At 41.9% G+C, this 24,202-nt stretch overlaps 1 protein-coding gene across 1 annotated transcript in view; it reads right to left on the bottom strand.

The window, feature by feature from the left end:
* The window catches only part of spega (striated muscle enriched protein kinase a), a 52,237-nt gene extending 29,365 nt beyond the window's left edge, over positions 1-22,872 (bottom strand). Inside the window, exons 1-5 of the mRNA XM_030075442.1 lie at positions 22,509-22,872; positions 6,497-6,601; positions 3,140-3,485; positions 1,060-1,923; positions 348-841 (exon numbers count right to left, since the gene is read on the bottom strand). Coding sequence (XP_029931302.1) covers positions 348-841; positions 1,060-1,923; positions 3,140-3,485; positions 6,497-6,601; positions 22,509-22,872 — 2,173 coding nt within the window. The remainder of the gene's footprint in view (positions 1-347; positions 842-1,059; positions 1,924-3,139; positions 3,486-6,496; positions 6,602-22,508) is intronic.
* Between the last annotated feature and the right edge of the window lie 1,330 nt (positions 22,873-24,202).

Raw genomic sequence — 24,202 nt, 5'->3', positions numbered from 1 at the left:
TATAGCCACGTTATTGGCTCATGGAAACACTTCCATTTACACTTGGCCAACTTGTAGCCATAATTAATCTTGAACAACTTCCTGAGGTGGTTTTAACAACTGGATTTTAATCCATTCCCAAAGCATCTTGGGTGCATTTACATCTGGATATTTATGTGGATAAGTGCGATCAAACAGCTGTCCAATGTCACTCAAGATGCATTTTAATGCCAGGTGTGAATTTACAGTTTGTTTTATGCTTCTAGGTTTTATATAAATAATTTTTGACATTTAAACTATTTTGTTTAAATGTCATAGGCTAACACAGTCAAATAATTTCTACAAGATGGACATATTCTCTCCCCTACCTTCCTCTGGAGATGTGGGACGACCAGAACGCCCTTTCTTGCTTTTGCGACTCCTCCCCTCCTTCCTCCCAGTCTTGCTTCTCTTCCTCTCATCTCTCCTGTCTCCAGCACACTCTGCCTCCATGGGTTCATCCTCCAGTAGGATAGTGGGGATGGTCACTTTCAGAGCAGGAGAAGTCCGCCCCACGTCAGCCTTCCTCCTTTTCAGAAGGGGGCTGACGGAAGGGGTTGGCGATGGAGTGAGTCGGGGCGGCTTGGACGGGTACTGGGACCCCGGCTCCCTGACAGTGACTGGGGAGACTCTCTTCTCAGTTGGGCTGGGTGATCTGTGGTCTGATGTGTTGTTTATCTTGATGCTCCTCTTAGAATCCTCCTCAAATTGAGGTTGCCCCAGATCTCTGGAAGGGGGTGAGGGCTTTGGGGATGTGGCGACAAGTGTGTCCTTGTCAGCTGCAAGGGAGGGCTTTGCTGCTGGAGAGCTCTGGAGGGTTTCCCTGCGTGCAAATACAAAAAAAGCCGTTATGCAATGCTGACACCAAGTATGGAACAGAAATTGTATTTGAGGTGCTATTATTAAAATGCTCATTTTTGTATTTTGTGTTGACACAATAGCAATTCATATCAATCTTTCAAGTAGAATACACACAAACAAACATGCACATAATTTTTTAAAAAAGATACACATTAATCGGTAAAGATAAGCTCATCCAACCTGGTTGGGCTTTTCCTTGTGACTGTTGGCAATGGTTGCCCTGGTAACTGGTGAACCAGTGCTGTCTCCATGGTAACAGAGATTTTCCCCATGCATTGTGGTGATGAGCTATCTACTGGTTTCTCTTGTGAATCTGGCTGTGTCATCATCTCCTTCTGAGGTTCCTTTCTTTGATCCTGCAGACATTTGTCTTGGGACTGGAGAGAAATTTGTAGTTTAGTGTCATCCTCTCTCTTCTCCTCCTTTCTCTCTCCCAGGGCTCGCTCCCTTGCTTCAAGCTTTTTAACCACTTGGGGAGGAATGGGCTCTACCTTGCCCAGGGTCAGCCTCTCTGTCTGTGGCAGCTGCTCGGTGGAATATGCCTTCTTCAAGCTGGGTTTCCCCACCAGCTTCTTGATCCTCTGGAGCTCCTCAGTGAATTTGCTCTGGAAGCTTTGGACCCTCTGAGCATAGCTGGTCTTATCCTCTAAAGAGGAGGCCCGCTGTTTGAACAATGCTCGTCTCTGGGCGGCACCCTGCAGGATTCGTCCCTCTTCCTTGCTGGGGCCTGCTGTCTTCCGACTGCTATCATCTGAATCACAGGAAGCTGCCCGTCCCACTCTGGCCAGAGAGCGGCCGGATACAGAAGAACCCCCTCCTGGTAAATCCACGCTCGCCCTCCGCTCCTCGAAAGCTCTGACCTTGTCAAAAATTGCAGGCCCTGCACGAGCCAGTTTGGGTGTCATTACACCACTGTTAACACTTGTGCTAGATGCGTGGTCTGTCTTAGGGGATTGGGCACGAGAGTCTGAAGGTTTCGTTTTGGCCACTGCGCCTCCCATGGATTGGTTTTGGTTGGGTGTACTGATACTGTTTTTGTGTGCACTGGGAGATGGCTGGTCAGACAAGGAAGAAACAGGAGCAGTTTGTTGGGGAGGAGAAGATGATGGGGCATTAGAGGAGCGCCCCTGAGATTCATCAGCAGTTTGAATCCTATAAGGGTGAGGATTGAGGGGAAATAGAGCATTAAGTGTGAGGCATTAAGCACTAGTGCAGTTGCTGGAGGCTTTGGAGTAATAAAGATGCAGATCAATGTCCACTTGAGTGTCTTTTATGTTTTTCTTGTGTCTGTGTTTTTCTATTCAACAGCGAGTGTTTCAATGCACGTGTTTCATCTCTGTTCTGCATCTCAGTTTTCAGAAAGAAACACATCAGATTACATAAAATGAAATGGATGACAAAATAATGAAATAAATGAATGTTGCCCACATTTACAGTAAGATTTCTTACAACAATTTAATCTTGCTGTGGTGATGTGAAGTTAACACTGTGTCAGCAGTAATAACTGTCATTTGTAGGCATGTTGCAGTGACAGAAGGAAAGGCAATGCAAAGTAATTACATTTCTCATTATCTAATATGAATTCTTACAAAATAACAAAAAATTGACCCCTTTTTCAACTCCATATACAAAAACTCATGCCCAAAAATAAAAGTGTCTGTGAAACACATCGCTATCTATTAATTCAAAAGAACTTTGTGAGACAATTCATGCTAATATTAGCTTGGATCAAAGCCAGCAACCCATGCATGCCACAGCAAATCTATGAATATACTGTATGGTGTTAATCCAAAAGTGAGGGGCTGCTCTAGAAAACATGCAGTGGGTAAAAAAAAGTGTAATCACAGTTTTCAGAAGTGTTGAATATTACATTTTAGCAGATTGTACCACAGATTGTCCTTTCTAATGGCTATAGGAAATAAAATGTCATATAAGAATGAGATTATCCATATTAGTTTCAATTCAAATCACATTCAGAGCAATAAAAAACAAGAACATGGAGTCAAAGGAAAGTGTGACGTCAAAATCAAAATGAATGATAACAATACAAAAAACATTTTATGAAAAAGCTTCAGTGTACGAAATAAAGAGTAAAAAATAGAAAACATTTCAAAATAACCGGCATGGAATACAATTTTTGCGAGTTGGGTCTATGGAGGATGTAATGTCTTATGCCTATGTGTCAGTTTTCTTTGTAAATTAGGTTTTGTGGCCAGTCTTTTTGTTTTCAGTGGAATCCTCAAAGTAAAAATCCATCTGCTATAACGGCATAGAAAATGTTCTCCCTCTGTAGAGGCTGAACATGCTCCCATAGTAATCGCTGCCTACGGACACACTTTCCTCTGACCCCTGAACGGGCCGGGCCAGGTTAGCGTGAGACGCCCGGATCAGTGGTTCCACACCGAGGTGGCGGACAGGGGGGGCCCCCTCGGTGGGACCCCCACCGAGGGCTTGCCTGGTGGGATTTGTGGGGTCCAGGTGGGACCCCGGAGGACGCGAGCCCAGAGCTCTTAGCTCTCGCTCCACCACAGGGTCATAGCCACCAGGGAGGGTGGCCCTGCGATCTGAACCATCTGGGTTAAAGTCCATCAGCCTTCCTCCTTCACCTTGAGAGAGAGAGAGAGAGAGAAAGAGAGGGAGAGACTTGATTGTTTATTGTCGGTTGGTTATCAATTTATTGCAAATGCGTTTGCCCTGCCTAAAGATTATCTACATTTGAGAGAGAGAGCAACAGACAGAAAAAAGACAGAGAGAATGAGACAGAGAAACAACAGTGAAAAGTAAAGAGGCCCAAAGAAAGATGGAAGAAGAGAGAAAGACAAACCTCATTAACTTGAACAGGCCCAGCGGACAAAAATAATTGAGGGGAATGTTTTACTATAGTTAGCATGGAGAGTGGGGGTAATTACAGAAAGAACAAGAAACAAGCTGGAGGGAAAGAACACCAACATACAAAGGAGTACAGGAACATGAAAAGGCATAGATGTAATTGAAAATTGAAAAAAAAGCTAAGATGGGTAAAGAGTAGATTGATGGCCTGAAAGCAGAAAATTGGGGGGGCATGTGGGTTTCACTGTGCGTATGCACCTCTGAAAAAGATCCTGCCCCATCGCAAATCAAGTAATGATTGACATTTTAGTGATGAGCAACGAAGACAGGAGTGCTTTGGCAGCGAAAAGAAAGGGCAGTCAGCATCTTCTGTTAACGACGTGAATGCTGAAATGGGGATGAAGGTGAGGATATAAGACGACAAACTCCTGCTGCAATCACAAATGATACTGACTCAGCGCCATGGTCAGAAACCAAACCTGATCAGTTCCTGGTGAAAAAAAAAACAAAAACAAAACAAGGGGCCACTGAGGAAAATATTACACACTTCAAGACCTTGACATATTGAGCTTTAAACTTCTACTTCTATTTCTCAGCGAAGTTCCCTTTGGCAGCAGCTTTCATTTTGACTTGAGGGCATATTACAGCACAGGCTGATGTGGCAGGGGGAAATGGCTTTTAGCGATGCCTTTTGAAGCTAATGGAGACTGGAGTAGGATGTGCACAAGCAACCTTCTTTCAAACACCAGCGAGCCTGCAACAGTGTCTGCTGGAGTTAATCAAGGTTTAAAGCCCTCCTGGACTGACACAAAACTGACAAGCCTGCCAAACACGCCTTCAGTAATGGATCATAAAGGTATGCTGTTTGGGTTTGTATGCAGTCGAGGCAACTGGGATGAGTCTGCTACTTATTGTGCACTCAAGAAACGAAAAGAACAAATGATGAATAACACCTCATCTTTCCATTTAATATTCTCTTTCTATGTTTTTTTTTTCTTTTTTGCTTGTCTCTGGGGGGGAAAGGATGACGGCATAGTCAGCCTGCCAATGTGAAACCTTAGAAAGCGTAAACACTCTCTGCACAAGCGAGGGTGGAATATGAAATTGATTTGTGCTAGAAGAGAAGGGTGTCAATATTTTGGATCTATATTCAGACTTCTTGTTGACGTGGTAAGTAATGGCTGGTAAGGCCGTGCAAGTTTACTGTCCCCGATGCACAGATACCATTTCAGCGAATCATTACTTTCACCTTTTCATCTTTTTCATCCACGCAGTTCCGACAAGAACATGCTCATGAAGTTACCGATGCCCAATGCCTAGCTCTTAACAAGGCCCCAAGGAAAAAGAAATGCTTATTGACATTCCAAACATTTAAGTTAATACAGCAAACTAAATCTCCGTCTGGTCAGAAATATGAGACTGTAAACTATACAATATCAAAAAATACATCAACACTGGAAATTTTGTCAAAACACATTGATATTCACATATGCTGTGAAGAGCAACACATAATATGTGCAGATAAAAGTGTAACAAGTGTAACTCCGTTCAGTTTGATTAGGCCTCAAAGCACCCAAAATTTGGATTTGGCCTTAGCCTTGCTGTTCAAAATGTTAGATAAATGCCTAATGTATTAATACTGCAGTTATGAATGCCAAGGCAACAACTACTCTTCCACATAGAAAAATTTAAAAAGGAACAACATGACTCTATCGTTCCTTATAACAAATGTAGCCATCAGTGGACATCAATACATTTATTCTCTAAATCTGCTTATTCTAATCTAATCAAAGAGCATACTGTAAATGCACAGTATTCTAAAATAAGTGGTGCCATTAATGGCAACCTAATTTCTGAAGAAGAGAGACCTTCTGTTTCCTGGGCTGTGTGTTCCCTGTGGAGCTCCATAGCCAGACACCGGCCTGAGACAGGTTGCCTATGGAAACTAGGTCAGTGTGTCACACTATTGTATCACACCGTGAGGGATTAATACATTCTGCCATTTCGGATTTCATCCAACTCGCATCTTGGACCAAGCCGATAACAACCGTCTATTAAATCTATCAATCTTCTTTAAATAATAATTTTGTAGCAGTGTGTTTTTGGCCGGGCTGTTGCTGATAGAATAAATCATATGGAAAATCAGCTCATAAACCAGGCTTAAAAGGCTACTGAGTACCAGCATGCGGCACCTCAGTCTTCAGTGGAAGTAAGGAATATGAATGATTTTGTCTGCATTCAGTGTCATCTTTCTCACATATTAGCCATTTGTAGCTATCAATAAATGGGTTCAGAGAAGAGCTGTACTGATTTATTTGAAGTTGTGCTGATATGACTGACATAACACTCTCATAACTGTGACATGACAGCTGTTATGAACATTAATTAATATTTATGAGCGGTGTCATTAAGTGTCATCTGGCAAATGCTTCCACTTTCCCTCCAAAGGTGATTTTGTCTTGGCTAATGTCATGTCGTCATGACTTAGACAAATGTCATCTTTGCAGCAGGGAAAGAGACATAATTAACAACTGATATATGATGACAACAACCACAATTATTTATAGACGTTCACACCAGCTATCATGTCACTGTATTGCAACAGCCATTAATATTCATTAATGTTCATGACAGCTTTCATGTCACGGTTATGACAGTGTTGTGACAAAAGAGCTGAAATACAGACACTCAAGGCTATGTTAAAGTAGACACATCAAGCACTGTTAATGAAAATGTAGCATTGAAAGTGAAATATACACAGCTCATGCCCAGAATTTAGATGAAATACCTGCGGGCCCTCTCCGGCCAGCCTTGTCTTGGTGCTTCCCGGGCCCTTCCTTGTTTTCCATCGGTACCTGAGGTTCGGTGGCCTCATCCTCAGTGGTCTCTGAGTCTGAAGCAGGGAAACGGAAGCAGAGCACAGGAAGGGTGAGATGGAGGAGAAGATGGTAAATCAGACAGGGGCAGAGGAAGAGACATGGGGGTAAAACGACAAACCGAGTCATACTGAAAATGACATTTCACATTTGCTTAAGAGGTGGAGAACTTGATGGGTCCTTGAAAAGGGCCTTGTGGGGAGCCCCCTGGAGAGAAATAAATGGGTTGAAGCTCATCCGTGACGCAAAGGCAGCCAGCTGTGGCTTATAAAAGTACATGGCATGGCGGATGGGGGTGGAGGGTGCGGGGGAGTTTTATCTATAGATGCTCTTCCCTCATGTCTATGTGCATTTGACTTAGCTGCAGGCTGAAGCTGAGCTGACCAACTTGCTGTGTTATTCATCCTGGCTGTGCTCATTCCTCAATATTTCTGATTTTTTCAGTTCCTGAAAACATTAGTCCTGCTGTTTCAAACATTAAGCCTTTCCAATTTGAAATGCTATTCATTTGTTTCTCCTTTTAAAAGCATTAGTCACACCCAATTGAAGCGCACAACCTCTCAACCAAACCATACATTACATTCTAAGAGGAAAAGAGGAAATTTTTTAACAAAGCCCCTAATATTCAATTATTGCACAGCATCCCATCTATGGTAGCTATTTTTGGTGTTCTTGTTCTAAAGGATTGACTTTTTCACATTATTTCTTTCAAAATTCTGACTTTAATCATAAATAAAAGTAAGTGAAAGAAAGGCGATTATTGAATAACCTTTTCACTGGATCAGTGGGAGTGTAACAAAGGAAAGTGACCTTTCTGTGTTAGCAGTGTAGAAAATGTCGGCCATTTAGAAGATGACACAGTGTGATAAATGAGAGACAGTGTTCAAGGGAACTGAAACACAGCCACAAAAATGTAATCCGTCTCTACATAAATAAGGACAGAGACAATTTTCATTTCTTGAGCTTACAAGATACATTCAGGAACAGGGTGGAGTTCCTGATCAACACAAAACAGCTATTATTTATTAGGATTTGATTATTAATTGTTTGAGAAAGCTAGGTTCCTTACATATTAGAGACAACAAAATGGAATAAGGGAAATAAGGGAAACAGGCACGGATGAAACAGACAAAATGAACAAACTGTGTTTCTGTAGCAGAGTCTGAGCTATAGTTAAGACTGCAATCCGTCACCAGGGTGAACAGATGGACTCGGGGCAAGAAGTATGGAAAGAAGGATGAAGCAAGACAAGACAGACATGTTTACCATAGCTTTGCTTTCGGCAGGAGCGGAAAACTTCGCTTCCATAGTGGCAGCAAGAGAGGGCAGACGGGAGAGCACCGTTACTATGGAAACCAGCATCTCTCTCACCCACACGACCAATCCTCTTCGTACCCATTAGAGTCTAAAATCACCAGCCAAACTGCCGGGTGGCTGACAGATATGTTTACTGGTTAGAGAACTCATGAAGGAGGAGAACGACAACCACAAAATAGGTTGCAGCTCACTGCGCTTCACATCAAGTCAGCTTCTATTTAGGTAATTGCAACAGAAAGCCTGCCTAATGACAAGAAAGCCAATGCAACAAGAACAATCACCATCAACTCATCTCATTGTGTCTGTGCGTGTGGTGTGTGTGTGTGTGTGTTTGTGTGTGTATGTGTGTGTTTCTTGGTGTGGAAATGTAGATCCACCCATCTGTATCAAACGGAGCTTAATAGCTTGCACACCAGGCAAGGGAAATTGACCCAACAATGTAATTATGCGAGACTATATTTCACAGCATCTCGCTACAACATACAGCATATGGTGAATTATGTTTGTGAATCTGAGAAAATATGATTTGGAGTCTTATGTAAGCCTCTGGTTTGGCTTACATTATAAATAATATAAATATTGGCAAAAGTTGTAGTATAGCATAAACCAGAGAGAGGCCAGAAATTGTTTACTCAGGGATGTTATGCAGAGGAGCAACAGTATGATTATAAAAGAATTGCTTTGAGGGGGTGGATGCACAATAAAAAGGCCCACTCTCGTGTGAGCAATCAAGCATTAAAAATGTATGAAATACACTAAAACAATGCAGATGTTCTACAACAGCAACTTTAATATAAATAATAATAAGAATTAGAGGGATAAATCAAAGTAAAACATGCTGTTGGGGGCTAAAATGAAACAAAGGAAATTCCTGGGAAAAGGATGCAAATACAAACTTTAAAAATATCAAGCACATTCCCAGGTGGTAGAAATACTGATTTTGGACAGAGCAAAGCAGAATAGAATAGAATAGAATAGAACAGAATAGGTGTGTAAAGCTCATCCTGACAACACACCATGGGTAAATCTGCCAAATGTCCGTGTGGAATGCCCAGTTCTCTGAAACAAGATACAGAGTACAATGCATTATTCAAAAGAGCACGCAGCCAAAGATCCAGTTTTACACAATACTAAAACATGGGAAAGCAGATTACAATGGTCCCTCTTATCCGAAAACACTGCTGTTCTCACACTCCCCAACCCCAGCAGCGAGAGAAGTTGTGAACAGCCGCGTTATCTCTGAGTTTCAATATACTTGCCTTGTGCCACAATTTGCCTCTACTTAGGAGTCATTCAGATATCACTCATGCACAGATGTGACCTGAGACGCATTGCTCAAAAGGCATTATAAAGTCCCATAAGCACATTATGAGAACACTGTGAGTGCAGAATAATCATAGCATGATATGTCAGTCCACGAAGGCTGAACACTCTTTGGGCCAACTGTATGCAAAGCAACACTGCAGGTCCTAAGATGCCAGTAGAGGTAGTTCTCAATGTGTCATATAAAAACAGTGTGTAAATGCTTAAAGGTTTAAAGGGGCACTATGAAAAAAGATGATGGTCAATTTAAGTGAGGATGCTGAAATTCATCTAACAAGAAGTGTTGAACGGGTACATAATTTGATGGTGGGATCTACATAGTCCTCATCATGGACCCAGCTGACTGATAAATTGCCTGCTTATTCCACTTTCTATGTCAGTTGAGTCTAAAGGGTCCTCAATTAAATCAACCCTGGAGAACTTTGCATGGTACACCCTTAAATGGTTACAAAGTGCTTTTCAGGCTATATAACATGTTTCAAGTGTTACTGAAATTACAAGAGCAGGATGCCATTTTGTTGTTAAAAGAAAAAAAAAAAAAAAAAAAAAAAACAACAACAAGAAAGACTCGATATTTTGCATCAAAACTCAGCCCATGTGTGAGTAAGCAGAGGCAGCAGCAGTTGGTAAAACTGCTTCTGGAAGATCTGTCAGTCAGCACCAAGGAGAGCTCCATAAAATGAGTCATTGCATTGCCGAGGATGGAGAGAAAACAAAAGTAGCAAAAGTGCAAAGTGAAATGACTCATTTCATAGATTTCTCCCCACGTTGAATGCGTCCTTCCCATTGGTTAATATTTTTGCCAGGCAATTTGATTAACTGTTGCCTGGTGGTTATTGTTGTGAGACAGAATCCACTAGAAGCTTCCATCATTGTCCTGATCCCTATCTTTACGGCCTCCAGGCAATCCTATCAGCACACACCAGCCACAAACAGCATCTTTTTGAAATGCAACGGTTTGGCAAACATTTCAAAAATATTCAATGGGCATGATCCAAATCCTATTAGGATTATTCAAATCCAGAAATTCTAAAAATTCAGTTGCTGGGAGCATAAGTACACATCTCAGGGGTTTGATATTAATGCAGAACTCACAGAAGGCAGAGTGGTCAACAGAAATAAAGCTTCATCATACGTGCTCTTCAAACTTAGCCCATGCGACTGGGTGCCCTGATTCTCATGTCTCAACAGAGTGTAGCCTACTGACACACTTTTCATCTGCTCTGAATCTGTGAAAACTGTTATATGAATTACTTATTATATAACAAACTGTCACGACTGCCAAGGCAACATACATATTTTAGGACACAGAGAGTGCACACTGGAACAGAGGGCGTACAACTGAAATTTGGGATGTTTGTTTGGTGATGCGAATGAGCCCACAGAGTATTCCGCTAAACTACGGTGTTTCAGTGAAAAGATCGGGTCCTCTCCAGTGATAATTATCCACAGCCGTCCCCCAAACACCTTTGCCACCAGGCAGCCACACATAGCACAGTTCCCCAGGGGTGACTTCTTTGTTACCATGTCCTGTTCTGTCCTCTTTGTGTCATTGTGTATTAGAGAACGGGGAGGGAGAACAGCGAGTGCCATCTATCCTATCCATAGTTTTGCTCTTGTAGCGTTTACAGAGCTGAATGCACAGGCATTCTTAGCAGATCTGAGTTTGAAAGAAAAGATAACAAAATACATTCAGCATGAAACACTGGTCCTGAGCTTTAATCATTTTTGCCACAGAAAACAGACCTAAAATGGTTAATTTACACATCAATACATTTGCATACTATTATCAAGTGAAGGGTGTGGCCTGATCCCAATATATAAAAGTCTACAATAAAAGCAAACAATGTCTACGACAAAGAATATTGACATAGTCTAAAAAGTAAATCACTGTATCTATTTTGTCAGAAAGGATTAAACTCACCTGAAATCTCTTCTTGGACCAGATTTTCTTCATCTCTGTAAGTAGTGCTTGCTCTCAAGTGCGCAAGATTACCTGTGGCACGGGCTCACAAAAACATCTCTACAGTATAAGCTAAAAGCCCAGGGTGTAGCATCAAAAATCTGATTCAAAATGGGATTCAGCAGCCTTTTGTGCGTGGGTGTATTTATTATCCAGTCTGGCAGCAAGACAGGGAGGAAAAGGAGAGAGACAGAGAGAGAAAGAGAAAGAGAGAGAGGAAGAGAGAGAGGGAGAGAGAGAGAGAGCTCCGAAGGGGATGCAAATAAGCCGGAGCCAGGTGTCTTTGTGTCTGAGTGTGTATCCGCTGATGTGAACAGTGTCCCTCGGTGACGTAGAGGTTGCCTAGAGAGAGGCAATTCTCAGCTGGTCTGCCCCCCTCCCCACTTCTGCCTGAGCCGAGAGCTTACTCAGAGCAAGAGAGGCCAGTTATGTATGGTAAGTCGGGGAATGGAGGGGAGAAATCTTGATTGCAGTGAAGAGTGTAGTGAAGAGGAAGAGGGGAAAAAATTGAAGGAGAAAACAACAGGCTCCAGTAGAGCAATTTTGTTTTTCTCCAAAGCAGCAGCGCTGAGATGAGAGAGAGAGACAGGGAGAGAGAGAAGGAAGCAAAGACAAAGAGAGGAGATAGGGAGCAGAGAGAGTGGGAGAGGCAAGGATCAGGGTGGAGAGGGAGAAATGGCTAAGCTTGAGAGATTTTGGGGAAAGAAGAAGAGAGGAGTGAGAGAGAGAAAGAGGGGCAGGGAGTGAGACAGGGTTAAGATGAAGGAAAAGAAGCCAAGATTCAAAGAGACGGCGTGGAGAGCAAAAACAGAAAGGGAGAGGAATAGCCCAGGATGGAATGAGATGGCTAGACATGAGAGAGGGAGAGGAGAGGAGGAAGAGTGAGAGACAAAATGAGTGAGTGGAATATTTCTTCCTCCCCATTTTGTTCATCAAAAAAATACAGATGCAACCATCCACCATCCTTCCTGACTGCACCCCACTAAAAACTGAAAACAAAACAATTACCCGTCCAAGTGCTCCATCTTTCTCTCATTCTATCCTCTCTCTACCTTCTCCTTTGTTTCCCTCTCTAAGGGAGGTGAGGTGATCGCAGCCCTCGGCAGAACAGCTAACTCGCCCGTAAGTCATCAATTATACATCCATATTCCACGTCTGCCAGGATCACACACTGTGTAGGGTCAAGGTTAGCACAGCCTGGGCACCAAGGGCATTTACACCAGAAACCCACAGTGATGAAACACAAAAATGATCGATTAGTGACTTACTTTCATTTCCCTAAAATATCTAGTGAGGATATTTATACCTATATAGTTCAGACAAACGGAATAATTTTAAATGCTGACTGCATTCCTCAAGGATGTCTTAGTTGATGAGAACAAAGGAAGCGTGACAAGCATGTGCAACTGCTTCCTACCATCTCTCATTCCTCTGTGTCTCACACACACATACACACACACACACACTATGCACGTTAATTGTCCTATCAGACACATCTGTGCTCCCCACACCTCATCCATCAAATGAATCTAAAAATAATTACAGGCAGACCCTGAATTAAGACAAGAGCCAACCATCCAGAATCCTCAAACATTTCAGCACAGCTTTTTCCCCCTACTTGATTGCCAACTGGCTTTGCTGAAAATCTGCTTTTTAACATTGTTGATTGAGGCATGTTACTGTTTATGGCCTTGGAAATACAGAATCAATATGCAAGACTTATTGCTGCAATGAATCAGTGACGGCAAGATGCCCGATGAATGTGGATTGCAGATCCAATCATTAACTCTTCCGCTTTATCCCCAATTAACGATGCAGAGTGATGATGTGATTATTACCCTATTACAGCATGAATTTAAGTCAATCATCTTTTTTTCCCCCATCAAAGACATCCCTAACGGGGGTGGTTTGCTGTGCACAGATATTTGCAATTGTTATTTTAACAAATCTCCCTCTCTTTGCCCTCCCCCGCCTCGCTCCCCTCCTCCATCACCAGTGAGAGGCATTCGGTCCAACAGAGAGAGCAGTAATCAATAGCAATGCTTTATGTGTGATACAGGATACTCCCCCCATGTAACAGTTCAAACACCCAGGATCAATAAGCCCATCATGATACAAGATTCCATGACCATCATCCAATGAGAAGTCAGATAAGGTGGTGAAGCTTTCATTTCATGCTGCTTGGAAATATCCCTCATGAGATTGGGCTTTTATACCCAGGGAAAGCCACAACCATTCAGATTCCACCAATCACTAAGTGGGGCAGCACAAAATATCTGCCATTAGGCCATGAGACCAAGGGTAATTAGATTTACCTCAAATGGGGGCAAATCAATCATCTTAATCTGGCTCTTGGTTCCTTTAAGGATGGTGCAGGAGGGGCATGCTGTCATTTGCAGCGTAGCCTATTCAACTGCACTACTCAAATTAACAGAAGACACAACAAGACAATCCAAAACTCAATGCTGACCTAATCACATGGTCCAGACAGGCATGTGCCAACAAGAGACAGACATATTTGTTTTTAACAGTCAAGTTTAAACAGCTACAGCAGGTTACCCTGATCTAAAGATGGAAAAGGACGCAAGATATCTTACTTTGCACATGAGATGGAGAAATTATAGATAGGGGATAAGAATTAAATAGACCTCTTGATACACATTTGGAGAGGTGCAGTTTGAGAGCACTGTAGTTTAATTAGTTTAAAACAATGAGAAAGTGAGCAGACTTCACGGAAACCCATTGATTTTGTGACAGGGGCAGCTTTCTGTGGAGCAGGCTTGATGGATGCCTCCCGGCATACAGCTTTATCAGCAGCAAGTCTGGCATAGTCTCTCTGCAACAGAAAACACACCCTGGTGCTGTTGCAACTAAATCATATAGCTGCTTTTTTTTTTTTTTTTTTTTTTTAGCACAAACCAAGTCTTACCATATGTATCATACCATTTCATGCATCACTACTCTGCAGTTAATTAGAATATTCTTGTGCATCTCTTCTGCATGGAAAAACAACCAGTTTGCAAAAAAGGGACTTGCAAAACAACATCTGTTCATTAAAACAAGCATTAAGTAACATTTAAATGTATATGGTAATTGCGAAGGGCAGGGGCTTAGCTGGCAAGAAAATCTGCATAGATGCCTTAGTGCCTGTTCATAACTGGTTGGAACAGTAATAATAAAACAGTTGCAGTTTATGTGGGGAAAACACTGCTTTAGCTTGAAAGCAAATTGCTTTGATTTTACAGAGCTAGTTTATTCCTGACTGCCTAAGGATAACACACTTTTAAGCATAAAACTTGATATAACATTTATTCTATGCATCCTCCCAAATGGAGCATTCACTATGACAACAGTACAAACTAGACAGTTCAATCTTTTATTTAAACTCACACTTCTTTGTGTGTCATGTGAGACCCTTTTGAGACAAATGTGAACAGCAGTGTGACGATTCAGTTCACATGGTGGAGTGGCTTGGAAATCCCACATGGCAGTGGCCAGTGTTGACCGTCACACAGCAACCCGATCCTATCACCTAATCCTGACAAAATCCCCGAGGGTCCCTGTGAATGACTGTGTACCACTGGGATGGAACAAAAACACACACTTGGTCAAGACCCAACACTGAAGGAAATGGCGTTGGACCCGCCCTCAAAAATTGCCTCTGAGCCTGGCCGCCTCTTTGGGATAAAGACCTCAATTAATTGTACCTTATCTCCACTTAAATATAATATTTCGGGAATGTGAATTCATCAGACGAGAGCTTATCTCTGCACCAGTACGCCTTTTTTGAGTCAGTCACAGTCCTGACTAGAGGACTGGCTTGATAAGAAATGGAGAGAGTAGGAATTCTGTGCCTGTGGTCTAGCAGTCAAATATGTGATCACAGTGGCTGCACAGACAGAAAGGCTCGAGGCAAAAACACCTGGGGTTTTGTAGGGCCCACCTGCGGCACATTTGTTCTGAAAAAAAAAAAAAAAAAAGACTGAATGATATGGTATTTGGTATTTTTAAATTTCATTTTTTCTAGTCCTAGGTTGACAGCCAATTCAGAGCACCTTTAAATGCAAGCTAAATGCTTACCCTAAGGGAAATTCCATCAATAACTTCCTCATTAGTGAATGCACTAGATGCCTTTTTTGAACACCTGCTGATGTGCTGCTCTAAGGCTCACACTTGAGCAAAAAGAATGGGGCAATAATGTCATTACCTTCATAGTTTTCTTGAAAAGGTTTATCACTGGATGAATGTGAAATTTCCAGTAATGTTTTTTGAATGTTTATAGGCAACTATCCATGACCATATTTGTGCTGTAATCCTGTACAGAGAATGATTTTTTGTGAAATGTTATTGACTATAAAGAAAAGGCTACTTTTGCAAACAGAGTAAAAAGAAGTAGCCATGGGTAATTGGGCTTTTAGGATAAAATGACATAAAAGAGAGAGAGAATTAATCCATTTAAGCAGCCACATTAACCGCCTTAAGTGCATTACCATGTTTTGATTTTCACTAAAGCTGTCCCACTTTGTTGACCATGCCTTTAAGATATGCTTGCTACAGCTTGGCCTTTTTTGTCACAGATACCTCAACTCTTACACAGGTTACAGAGTCCCCAACTAACCATTATGTAATAGTGTGCATGTGTTAATGTAGCTTTTTTTTTAATACCAGCTCCCACTCACCTCTCAGCTTCTTTCTCCTCGGCCCACTCACACTGTCCCTAACACTTCTCAAAGCCTTCCGTGCATCGAGCAACTCCTTCCGTATCATGGCTCTTGTTTTTAGTGCGATTCCCTTGTGTGTGAAAATATTACTAGATGGCTTCTTATCCCCGATAAGACTCCTTCTCCAAGTTCAAGTTCAAAACCGAACAGAAGAGCGACTCATATCGCACCCTTTGCTCAAGGTTTTGTCCTTGAAGCAACCCATCGAAAAACAAGGAAACTTCCTCAAAACAGCTCCAACATGGCTACGTCCCTTAAATACATCTTCTCTTGACGGGGGGGTCTTTATGATGGCTTCTTCTCCAGCTTAAAATGTTGTGCTATTGGCCAGGCAAGGATGTGCCCTCTAAGATGGCTGCTGGACCTTACCGCTCCCCAACCCTTACATTCTGACTTCCTCAGCCCATGTTTCTGTTTCTTGGCCTCTCCCTCTCTTCCCCCCGTCCTCCCAAACTTTGACTGCCAACTCCAGCAGTCTATTTCGAGTGAAGCATAGTACACCTCCTCCTGTCGTACTGTACTCTCCCTCTGGACACCCCTACAGAGAACCTGGCCCCCTGGTTATAGCTAGAGATTACACCCACACACATGCACACACTCCTGCACACAAACTGAATGACCTTTGCTGTCCTGTGTGGGTCACTGTGCTTGGACTGAGAGGCGTTCGGCAGCTGCAATGCAAGGCAGATATGTTGTAGCGGAGTATTTCAGACATTTTACAACTAGACATACAGTATGGGACAATGTGACAGTTGACACTGGTTAAAGTGAAGGTGATATATTTCAAAAAGCTAAGTTCTCGTAAGCCTTGGAACTGGAAGCAAAAATAACACTGGGATCTTGCTTGAGGCAAAAATAACATTCAAACTGTATGACTGTGTGAATATTTAGAGAAATCTTGGTAACACCCTCTAAATGAATGTGACTGTAGATCACCATGGCTGATACAATTACAGTTTCCTTTTGCATAATGCATTAAATGATGATCATCTATAATTTTAGACCTGTTTGTTTTATGTAGTAGCTAGAGGTGAACCCTCTCTGTTCACTTGTCACTGTGTATTGTCATTATAATGAATACATGTCTTTCAGGTGATGTAACACCCTCTGGTGGCCAAAGGAGGTCCACAGCTTTAAACAGCTGATTCTATTTCCAAACAGCTACCAAAACATAATTAAATACACATTTCAGCGTTAATTCATAACTGGAAGCTGATTATTTCCCTAGTGATTTTATGCATAGATGTTAGCTTGTTAGCTAACTGACCACTGTATCTGGTTGGCTAATTATCACTGTCCTCTTGTATCCACAACTAATCTATATGCTTATGCAAATAAAATTTACATAATGTAACATTTCAGTGTTCCCTTGCTGTAATACTATACAGCAGGCATTCCATCAAGGCAGACAAAATGGCAAAAAAGAAATATTTTGACTGTAGCACTCAACTCTAAAAATATAAGTTAAAATATAAGTTATCTGAAAAAAGTCTCATCAGAGTAACTGACAAAGGCATTTTTGACAGTGGCATTATTTGTAATTGTAATTACATAAAAAACTAAAATTAAGATATTAATATTTTATGCTATTGTTTTAAAATCATAGCTGGTTATGCATATTTTGTCAACTTTTGTCAGGTTGCAGACGCACAAACTAAAAAAAAAAAAAAAAAAAAAAAGCCAGTATGTGCACAATCTTTCAAAAGTATTTTTTTTTGGAGGAAGCATGTGCCTTAAAGGAAGCTGCAGCGGACGCCTTTTCCAATGTTGGGTTATGAATAACTGCAGGTGATCTCTGGGGCTATCATGCTTCTGTGTCACAATACAACACTGATCTCCCTTTATAAAAACAGAATAAAATATCACAGGTGACTGATGCGCCACTTGTTAGGAGCTTTCATCAGTCTGTTGAGTCTGTCTTTCGATGCCTGACAGTATGTTAATCAAAAGCTATACGCCAGAGGGTGACGTCGATAAAGTAGTCTAGACCTGTGACACAGCACCGGTCTGGTTTCTGGTTGGTCTGATCTCTCAGGCTGATATCTTAAAGACACAGACGTGCACGTAGTCATGTCTGACTCACTGATCAACGCTGAAAAATTGTTTACAGCCACTTAAAACTCACGACACACAAGCTCACAACTCATCCACGCACATGTGCACACACACTCACACAGTCCCTCCAACACACACGCCCTCCCCGTCTCTCTTTCATCATGGTGATAGTGATTGAGTGTGACAGTGCTGCGTCTTGACCGTGGTGATGCTATAATTATCTGTGATGTCTGCTGGTGCAATTGGAGAAGGGGGCCGACGGCATCCACACATCACTAGAGCACCAGCCCTCTGGCCGGCACATTCCACGCCATAAATAACCACAAGGAGAGAGACAGAGAGAGACAGAAACAGAGAGACAGAGACACAGAGAGAGAGGGGAAAGAGGAAACAAAGGTCAGAAAGAAAAGAAAACTGCTAGGACCCAGAGAGCAGGCAAACGAGAGAAATGGGTGGTGTGTGTGTGTGTGTGGGTGGGTGTATGGCTGGGGGTCAATATTCTATGTTATTTGTGCTGTCTTGTAAGCTTGTTAGATACATCTAGATGGTAAATCAAATCCAGCTAAAGTCAGAGGAGAGAAGCGGGAGAGAGATATAAGAAGGAGACACAGGTCATAAAATAGGCACAACATTAGAGGCAGGAAGAGAGAAGATAAGAGTAAAATCTGAGAGAAAAACGGCAGGAATAAAGAGGAGGGAGAGAAAGACAGAGAGAGGTGCTGAGTGATATGACAGCTGGATGATGTGTACCTAGTCATGGTGTGAGAACTGGTGACACGTCAGCTCAACTGTCAACTGTCTCTACAGGCAAAGGCAAGGAAGCCCTGATCAAATAAGATACAATGCAATTATCTAACTCAAACGGATGATCTGAAACTGGCGTTGCTATGTGGATGAATAGGTTATTTTTGAAGCGACATTAAGTGCAATCTTTATCTATGGCTGTATCTAGCAGTATGCGTGATGAGCCAGCGATGGAAATGAAAAATAAAAATCATTTCTGCTCATTAGGCATTAAATAATGCAGAAAATCACAGCTTGGCAGAATTTTAGTTTTCAATACTTTTCTGGCACATTCATTGGAAATGAATGAATTTCAGTTGGACAGCAATGCATTCAGGTGTGACTGTGGTGGAAAATGTCTGCTAATGATGAGGCTAAAGCTGGCGATGGATGCCTATAAAAGGTGTTGTAGTGCTGTGTGGCATCCCTGGCCTACAAATCAATCAACAAGTCAGACAAAATCTTCGGCATTTGCATGGGTGTTAGTGACGGTGCTGCTGATGCTAAGAATGCCTGGGGTTTGGATATCACTGAGGCTCGGGCTGTGGCTTAGGGCTCGAGACTGGTGTCAAGGTCAGTGCCGATAGATGGACTGGGCCTGGAAAATTTCACCCTAAAACATTTTAATGTTGTTAAAAAGGCTACAGATAATTTACCATTGTTAAATGTGTTAAATGTGTGTTTTTCTTATTCCTGTACATAGCCTACAAAACAGAGGTGACATAACATCCAAGATATGTCTGCTGCTGCTACAATGGATTTTCATTGAAGAAAATTTTCCAGAAATCTAAAATATCTACAGAAAATGTCAGGCTTTGCTGTAAATCCCTCAGAATCACAGAGGAAGGGGTTCAACCTAGACTAACCATTTTGCCCCAACATTCAACAATTATACAGGGAGAAATCCATCATGGAAGAGGAAGAAATACCAGTTTCTCTGCCCATAGTAGCCCCAGAACATAAAGTGGCCACAAGACATGTTACGTTTTCATCAAGAGGTGCTTCATACACCCCAGTATTCTCAAACAATCTGGCTGGCAAGCTCACAGAAAGGGCTAGCTAACCAGATAGCAGGTAACTTGTGAGTCCAGGCATCAGCAGGTGTCAGCAGAACAAAGCTATGAATACCTGCAGAAAGGCGGACAAGGCTAAAACATTAAAATACAGTAATATAAAATACAGAGATACATATTATTTGCTAAACTTGCCAGTTTTCCCCCATAGTGTTACCCATGCTGGGATTATACAGCATATAGGCTATGCAAGCAGGCTCATGCATGCCAAATTGTTTGATAATGATATGCCCATACGGCCCTATGTGATTGAAAGCAACAATTTCATGTGCTTTTTCTGTGTTTTTCTGAAAGTGATTTAGAAAAAAGTTGGAAATCAAATGTAAAATCCTGCAAATGGGATAAGATAATTCAACTTTTTTCCAACTCAGCTTCACTTGTTTCAGAAATTTTCAAGAAAAGTTCCAATGATGAATCATGATCACAAGAAAAGGCAAGACAGATCACCCCACTGGTACCATGAAAATTGTACATGACTCAGGCAAATTCTTGAATCAAACTGGTTTGCAATGGAAACATGTAAAAGTATCTAAGTATCTAGTTAAGGTGATGTTTTTGCAGTCTGACTGAGATGAATGTTGCAAGGACTGGGGCTGAGGGCTAGTGCTAGACCTTAGAGGATTCTGGTAACTGCTCATGCTAGAGTGAGTTACTGAGGCTGGAGAGGACATGAGCTTAAAAAAGCCACAGAAGCCACACTGAAAAATGCTATCATTTTCTCTGCGAGGCAGAGGTGAAGGGATAAACTGAGGAAGAAAGGAAAAGATGAGGAATAGAAAGGAAGGCAAAAAATAAAAGCCAGTCGTAGATAAGTGCAGATTTAGATGATGGCTTAGTGTGAGAACAGAAAAGACACATGAGGAAATAAAAGTGAGAGCAAGTTAAAAAAAAAAAAAAGGTGAAAGTAAAGAAAAGTGCCTCTGTCCTTGGATTTTGAAATGGTCAACCTATGGACACATTAAGGTTTGGATGGTCAAATTGGTCTTTACTCAGCACTCAATAACTTAGTTTAAGGAAACCAACCCACAGTGGTCTATTACAAAGGGTGGTAACATTACAGAGGCTGTCCCTCAAGCAGAAGGCCAAGGTTCAGCCCCCCTTTACTGAGACCCGGTCAGCTTCAGGGGCACTGATCCACAGATAAGACTACATTTTGACTTCCTTATGGAAAAGTACAAGTGAAAAAAAAATCAGGTTTTGATAGAGTATCACAAATCACTAGAGAGCAGGATTAAAGGTGACAAAGGAGACAAAAAATTATATTAACAAAGGTTGATCAAAGTTGCAAAGAATATGCTTATAGCAGGAGAGAAGTGAGAAAGTGACAGTGCACTGAGAATGATGCTCTGAATCAGATGATGAGATTGAAGAGGCAATGTCCTGTTCCCACTGCAGCCTCTCAAAAGGCAGATCCATCTCTCTCATGCTGCAGCTCTGCTGTGTGAATTTCTGCCGACAGAACTACCACCCTAAGCACAGCGACCCCTCCAAAGCAGTCTAATTTTAGAAGTGTTACAGAGGTGTTACAGAACTGCTACAGCTAAGATATGTTACTGGACTGTCTTTTAACAGAGATAATAAGATTATTACTCCTCAATCTTTGATATCCAATTTTTAATTATGCTGCAAAATGGATATGTGAACCATGCCCTATGACAATGCCCTGCGTGACAGTTTACAAAGTGTAAATATGTATTTAAGAGAACTAAGCTTTGGATGTCTGAGTAGGAAAATAGTGGCTTAACTGGAAGTTCCAGGTATTACTGTTTGCATTACTTGGTTATCAACATTACAACACAAATGGCTTACAAACTGTAAAAATGTTGGCCACAAGCTTTGAAATCCCACCACTAGCCTTGGCCCTTCCTAGCAGCACGACTGGAGTTTTCCAAGTCATTAGTTTGAATTTCATTTTGTGTACTTTGGGACTTGTATTAAATGCAATATATCCTGTGAGTAAAAATGGCAGCCACACTCGTACCAGATGGCCAAAAGAACAGCTTCTCCAGCTCAGCAAACACAACAATCAGCGCAAGCACAAGATCCAAGAGGTGATCACTTCAGCTGTGCAGCTAATAGAAAGCAATGGCATTTGACAGCGCCCCCACCAATTTCAGTCTATTTACATGCACAAGCTAATTTTAACTATCTCCTACTCCCTCTCCATAGACATGGGAAACTGTTGCTCTTTAGTGCTTATACGACAGAGGCGATCTCGGATCTGGTTTTGTCTGAGTGAACTGTTAAAAAAGGGGGTTGATGGTCCATGGGATCAAATAATAATGATAAAAGGCAGGGTGTATTTGCCTGTTGCTTGACGACATGTCTATTGAGAATGTCATTTAGTGTTTGTACATATGAACAATGTGCACTACACAACAGAAGCATTATACAGATACACTGGTAACAGAATATGCTACCAATTTTATAACTGTCTTGATCAGATCTTGGTGCATCTGATATTCACTAAACAATGGGAAGCACAAGTTTGGAGCACTGAGGTAGAGTCCATTTCAGTGACGTCTGAGTAATGCCACATGATTGATTTTGATGTGGAATGTTAAGCAGACCACTGTTTAACATCCATCTTTCTAAAAGAAACTGAAATGTTTTTTTTAATCCCAAGTGATGCCTCACGGCCTTTCAAAGAGAGAGTTCTGAGAGTTAGCTAACAGTTAGATGTAATTACCTTCTCCGAGGTCCATAATGGCCAAGACAGCACTGCTGCTCGCCTCCCCCAGCTCATTGGTGGCCACGCAAGTGTACAGGCCAGCATCACTTGTGTGGCAGTCCCGTATCCACAGTCCCCCTGAGTCCTGGGCTTCCGACGGGGGAAGGAGCTCATCGTTGTGGTACCAGACCAGGTTGGGCTTTGGAAATCCTGCCACCGACACCCTCAAGCGAATATCACACCCAGTGCCCACCGCTGCCTTGCGGAGTTTCCGGATGAAAACTGGCGCTGTGGGTTCTTCTGTCACAGCCCCGGTTTTGGCCCTCTTGGAAGAGATGTTGAGGCCAGGGCTGGATCCTGGGCGTTCTGCCATCTTTTTCATGATTGTAGCTTGGGCTGTACTCATGTTTTTGACACGTTATTGAGGGAGGTCTCAAAGTAACTGCCTGTACAGGATGTGCTGCAGTTATTTGAGGCCTCTTTTGAGATCCTCCATTGCTTTAGATTTTCCTGGGCTCACAGGGAGTACAGAGGGTTTTTCACCTGGGCTGTAGCATCTGGGTCTGTGTTGGCCAGATTACAGTTATCAGACTGGCACCAAAGTAAAGTAAGAAAGAAAGATAAAGTTAAGGTAATGAGTTTAAAAGTATTCAAAATGGGATTCTATGAAAATACATGAATTCACTTTATACTAGCATAAAGAATTTTATTATTATTTCCTAAGGTATACATGAATTAAAATTACTTTAAAAAAAAAAAAAAAAATCCACGTTTTGAAGTAATATCTACATCTTACAAACTCAGAAATAGCTTGCTTTGCTTCATTAAAATACAGCAACCCATAAATAATGCCCACCCAAATTGTTTCCTAAAACAGAACTGACCCGATAGCAGGGAGAAATCTAACTTACTTCACTTTTGCCCTGAAAGGTGACAGGAATCCCTTTGGACATCCTTGCAAAGTCCAAGTTAAGGTAACGAGATCCATGGAGCAAAATACTTCATCTCAAATCAATTATTAGAGCCTGTGTCTCTGTGTGTCCTTTGGCGTGCTCAGGCTTTAGGTGTAAGTCCCTCCTAGATCATGTAGCATTAGCAGCCACCACCACGGTCCTTTTCAACAGCTCTGTGGTCTGCTTTCATCCTGCTCAAGAGGGGTCAGAAAAAGAGAGAGAGAGATTCTTTCTCTCATGCCTTCAATGTCAAACAGCTCAGGCCTTCTATTCCTTGTTTGCGCAACCAGCTTTTGTCTACTGTTTGTTTTTATAATTTATTTTTTTCTTTTAAGCATATTAGCTGTTGCTCCTGTTCTCAATCTCCTGTCTCTCTGCTGTCTCCCCCCTTCATTGACACCCATTCCCCCTTCCCCTGGACCAGGAGACTAGCAACCCCCTCCCAAGTTTGAAATGACAGCTGCACCACCATGGATAGGTCACATATCTTGGGCTGCCATGTGACCTGCCCATACATACACACAAGCCAGCCTATCCTCTACTCCTTTAGATAATGTTATCAACTCAAATGTATTTATGTGTGTGTGTGTGTGTGTGTGTGTGTGTGTGCGTGTGTATGTGAGAGAGAGACAGAGCATATGTGTGACAGACACGGATGCTATAAAAAGAGTGTCCAAAAATGCAGATAGGACTTGGTGATTCATAGAACTGTAAAGCACTGACAGAACAATACCTCTCACAGTTCTCACAAAGGAAATG

The sequence above is a fragment of the Myripristis murdjan genome, chromosome 2 (genome assembly GCF_902150065.1).
Source record: "Myripristis murdjan chromosome 2, fMyrMur1.1, whole genome shotgun sequence".
Taxonomy (NCBI): domain Eukaryota; kingdom Metazoa; phylum Chordata; class Actinopteri; order Holocentriformes; family Holocentridae; genus Myripristis; species Myripristis murdjan.
Note: the sequence above shows the minus strand (reverse complement) of the source record. Positions and strands in the feature narration are given on the sequence as shown.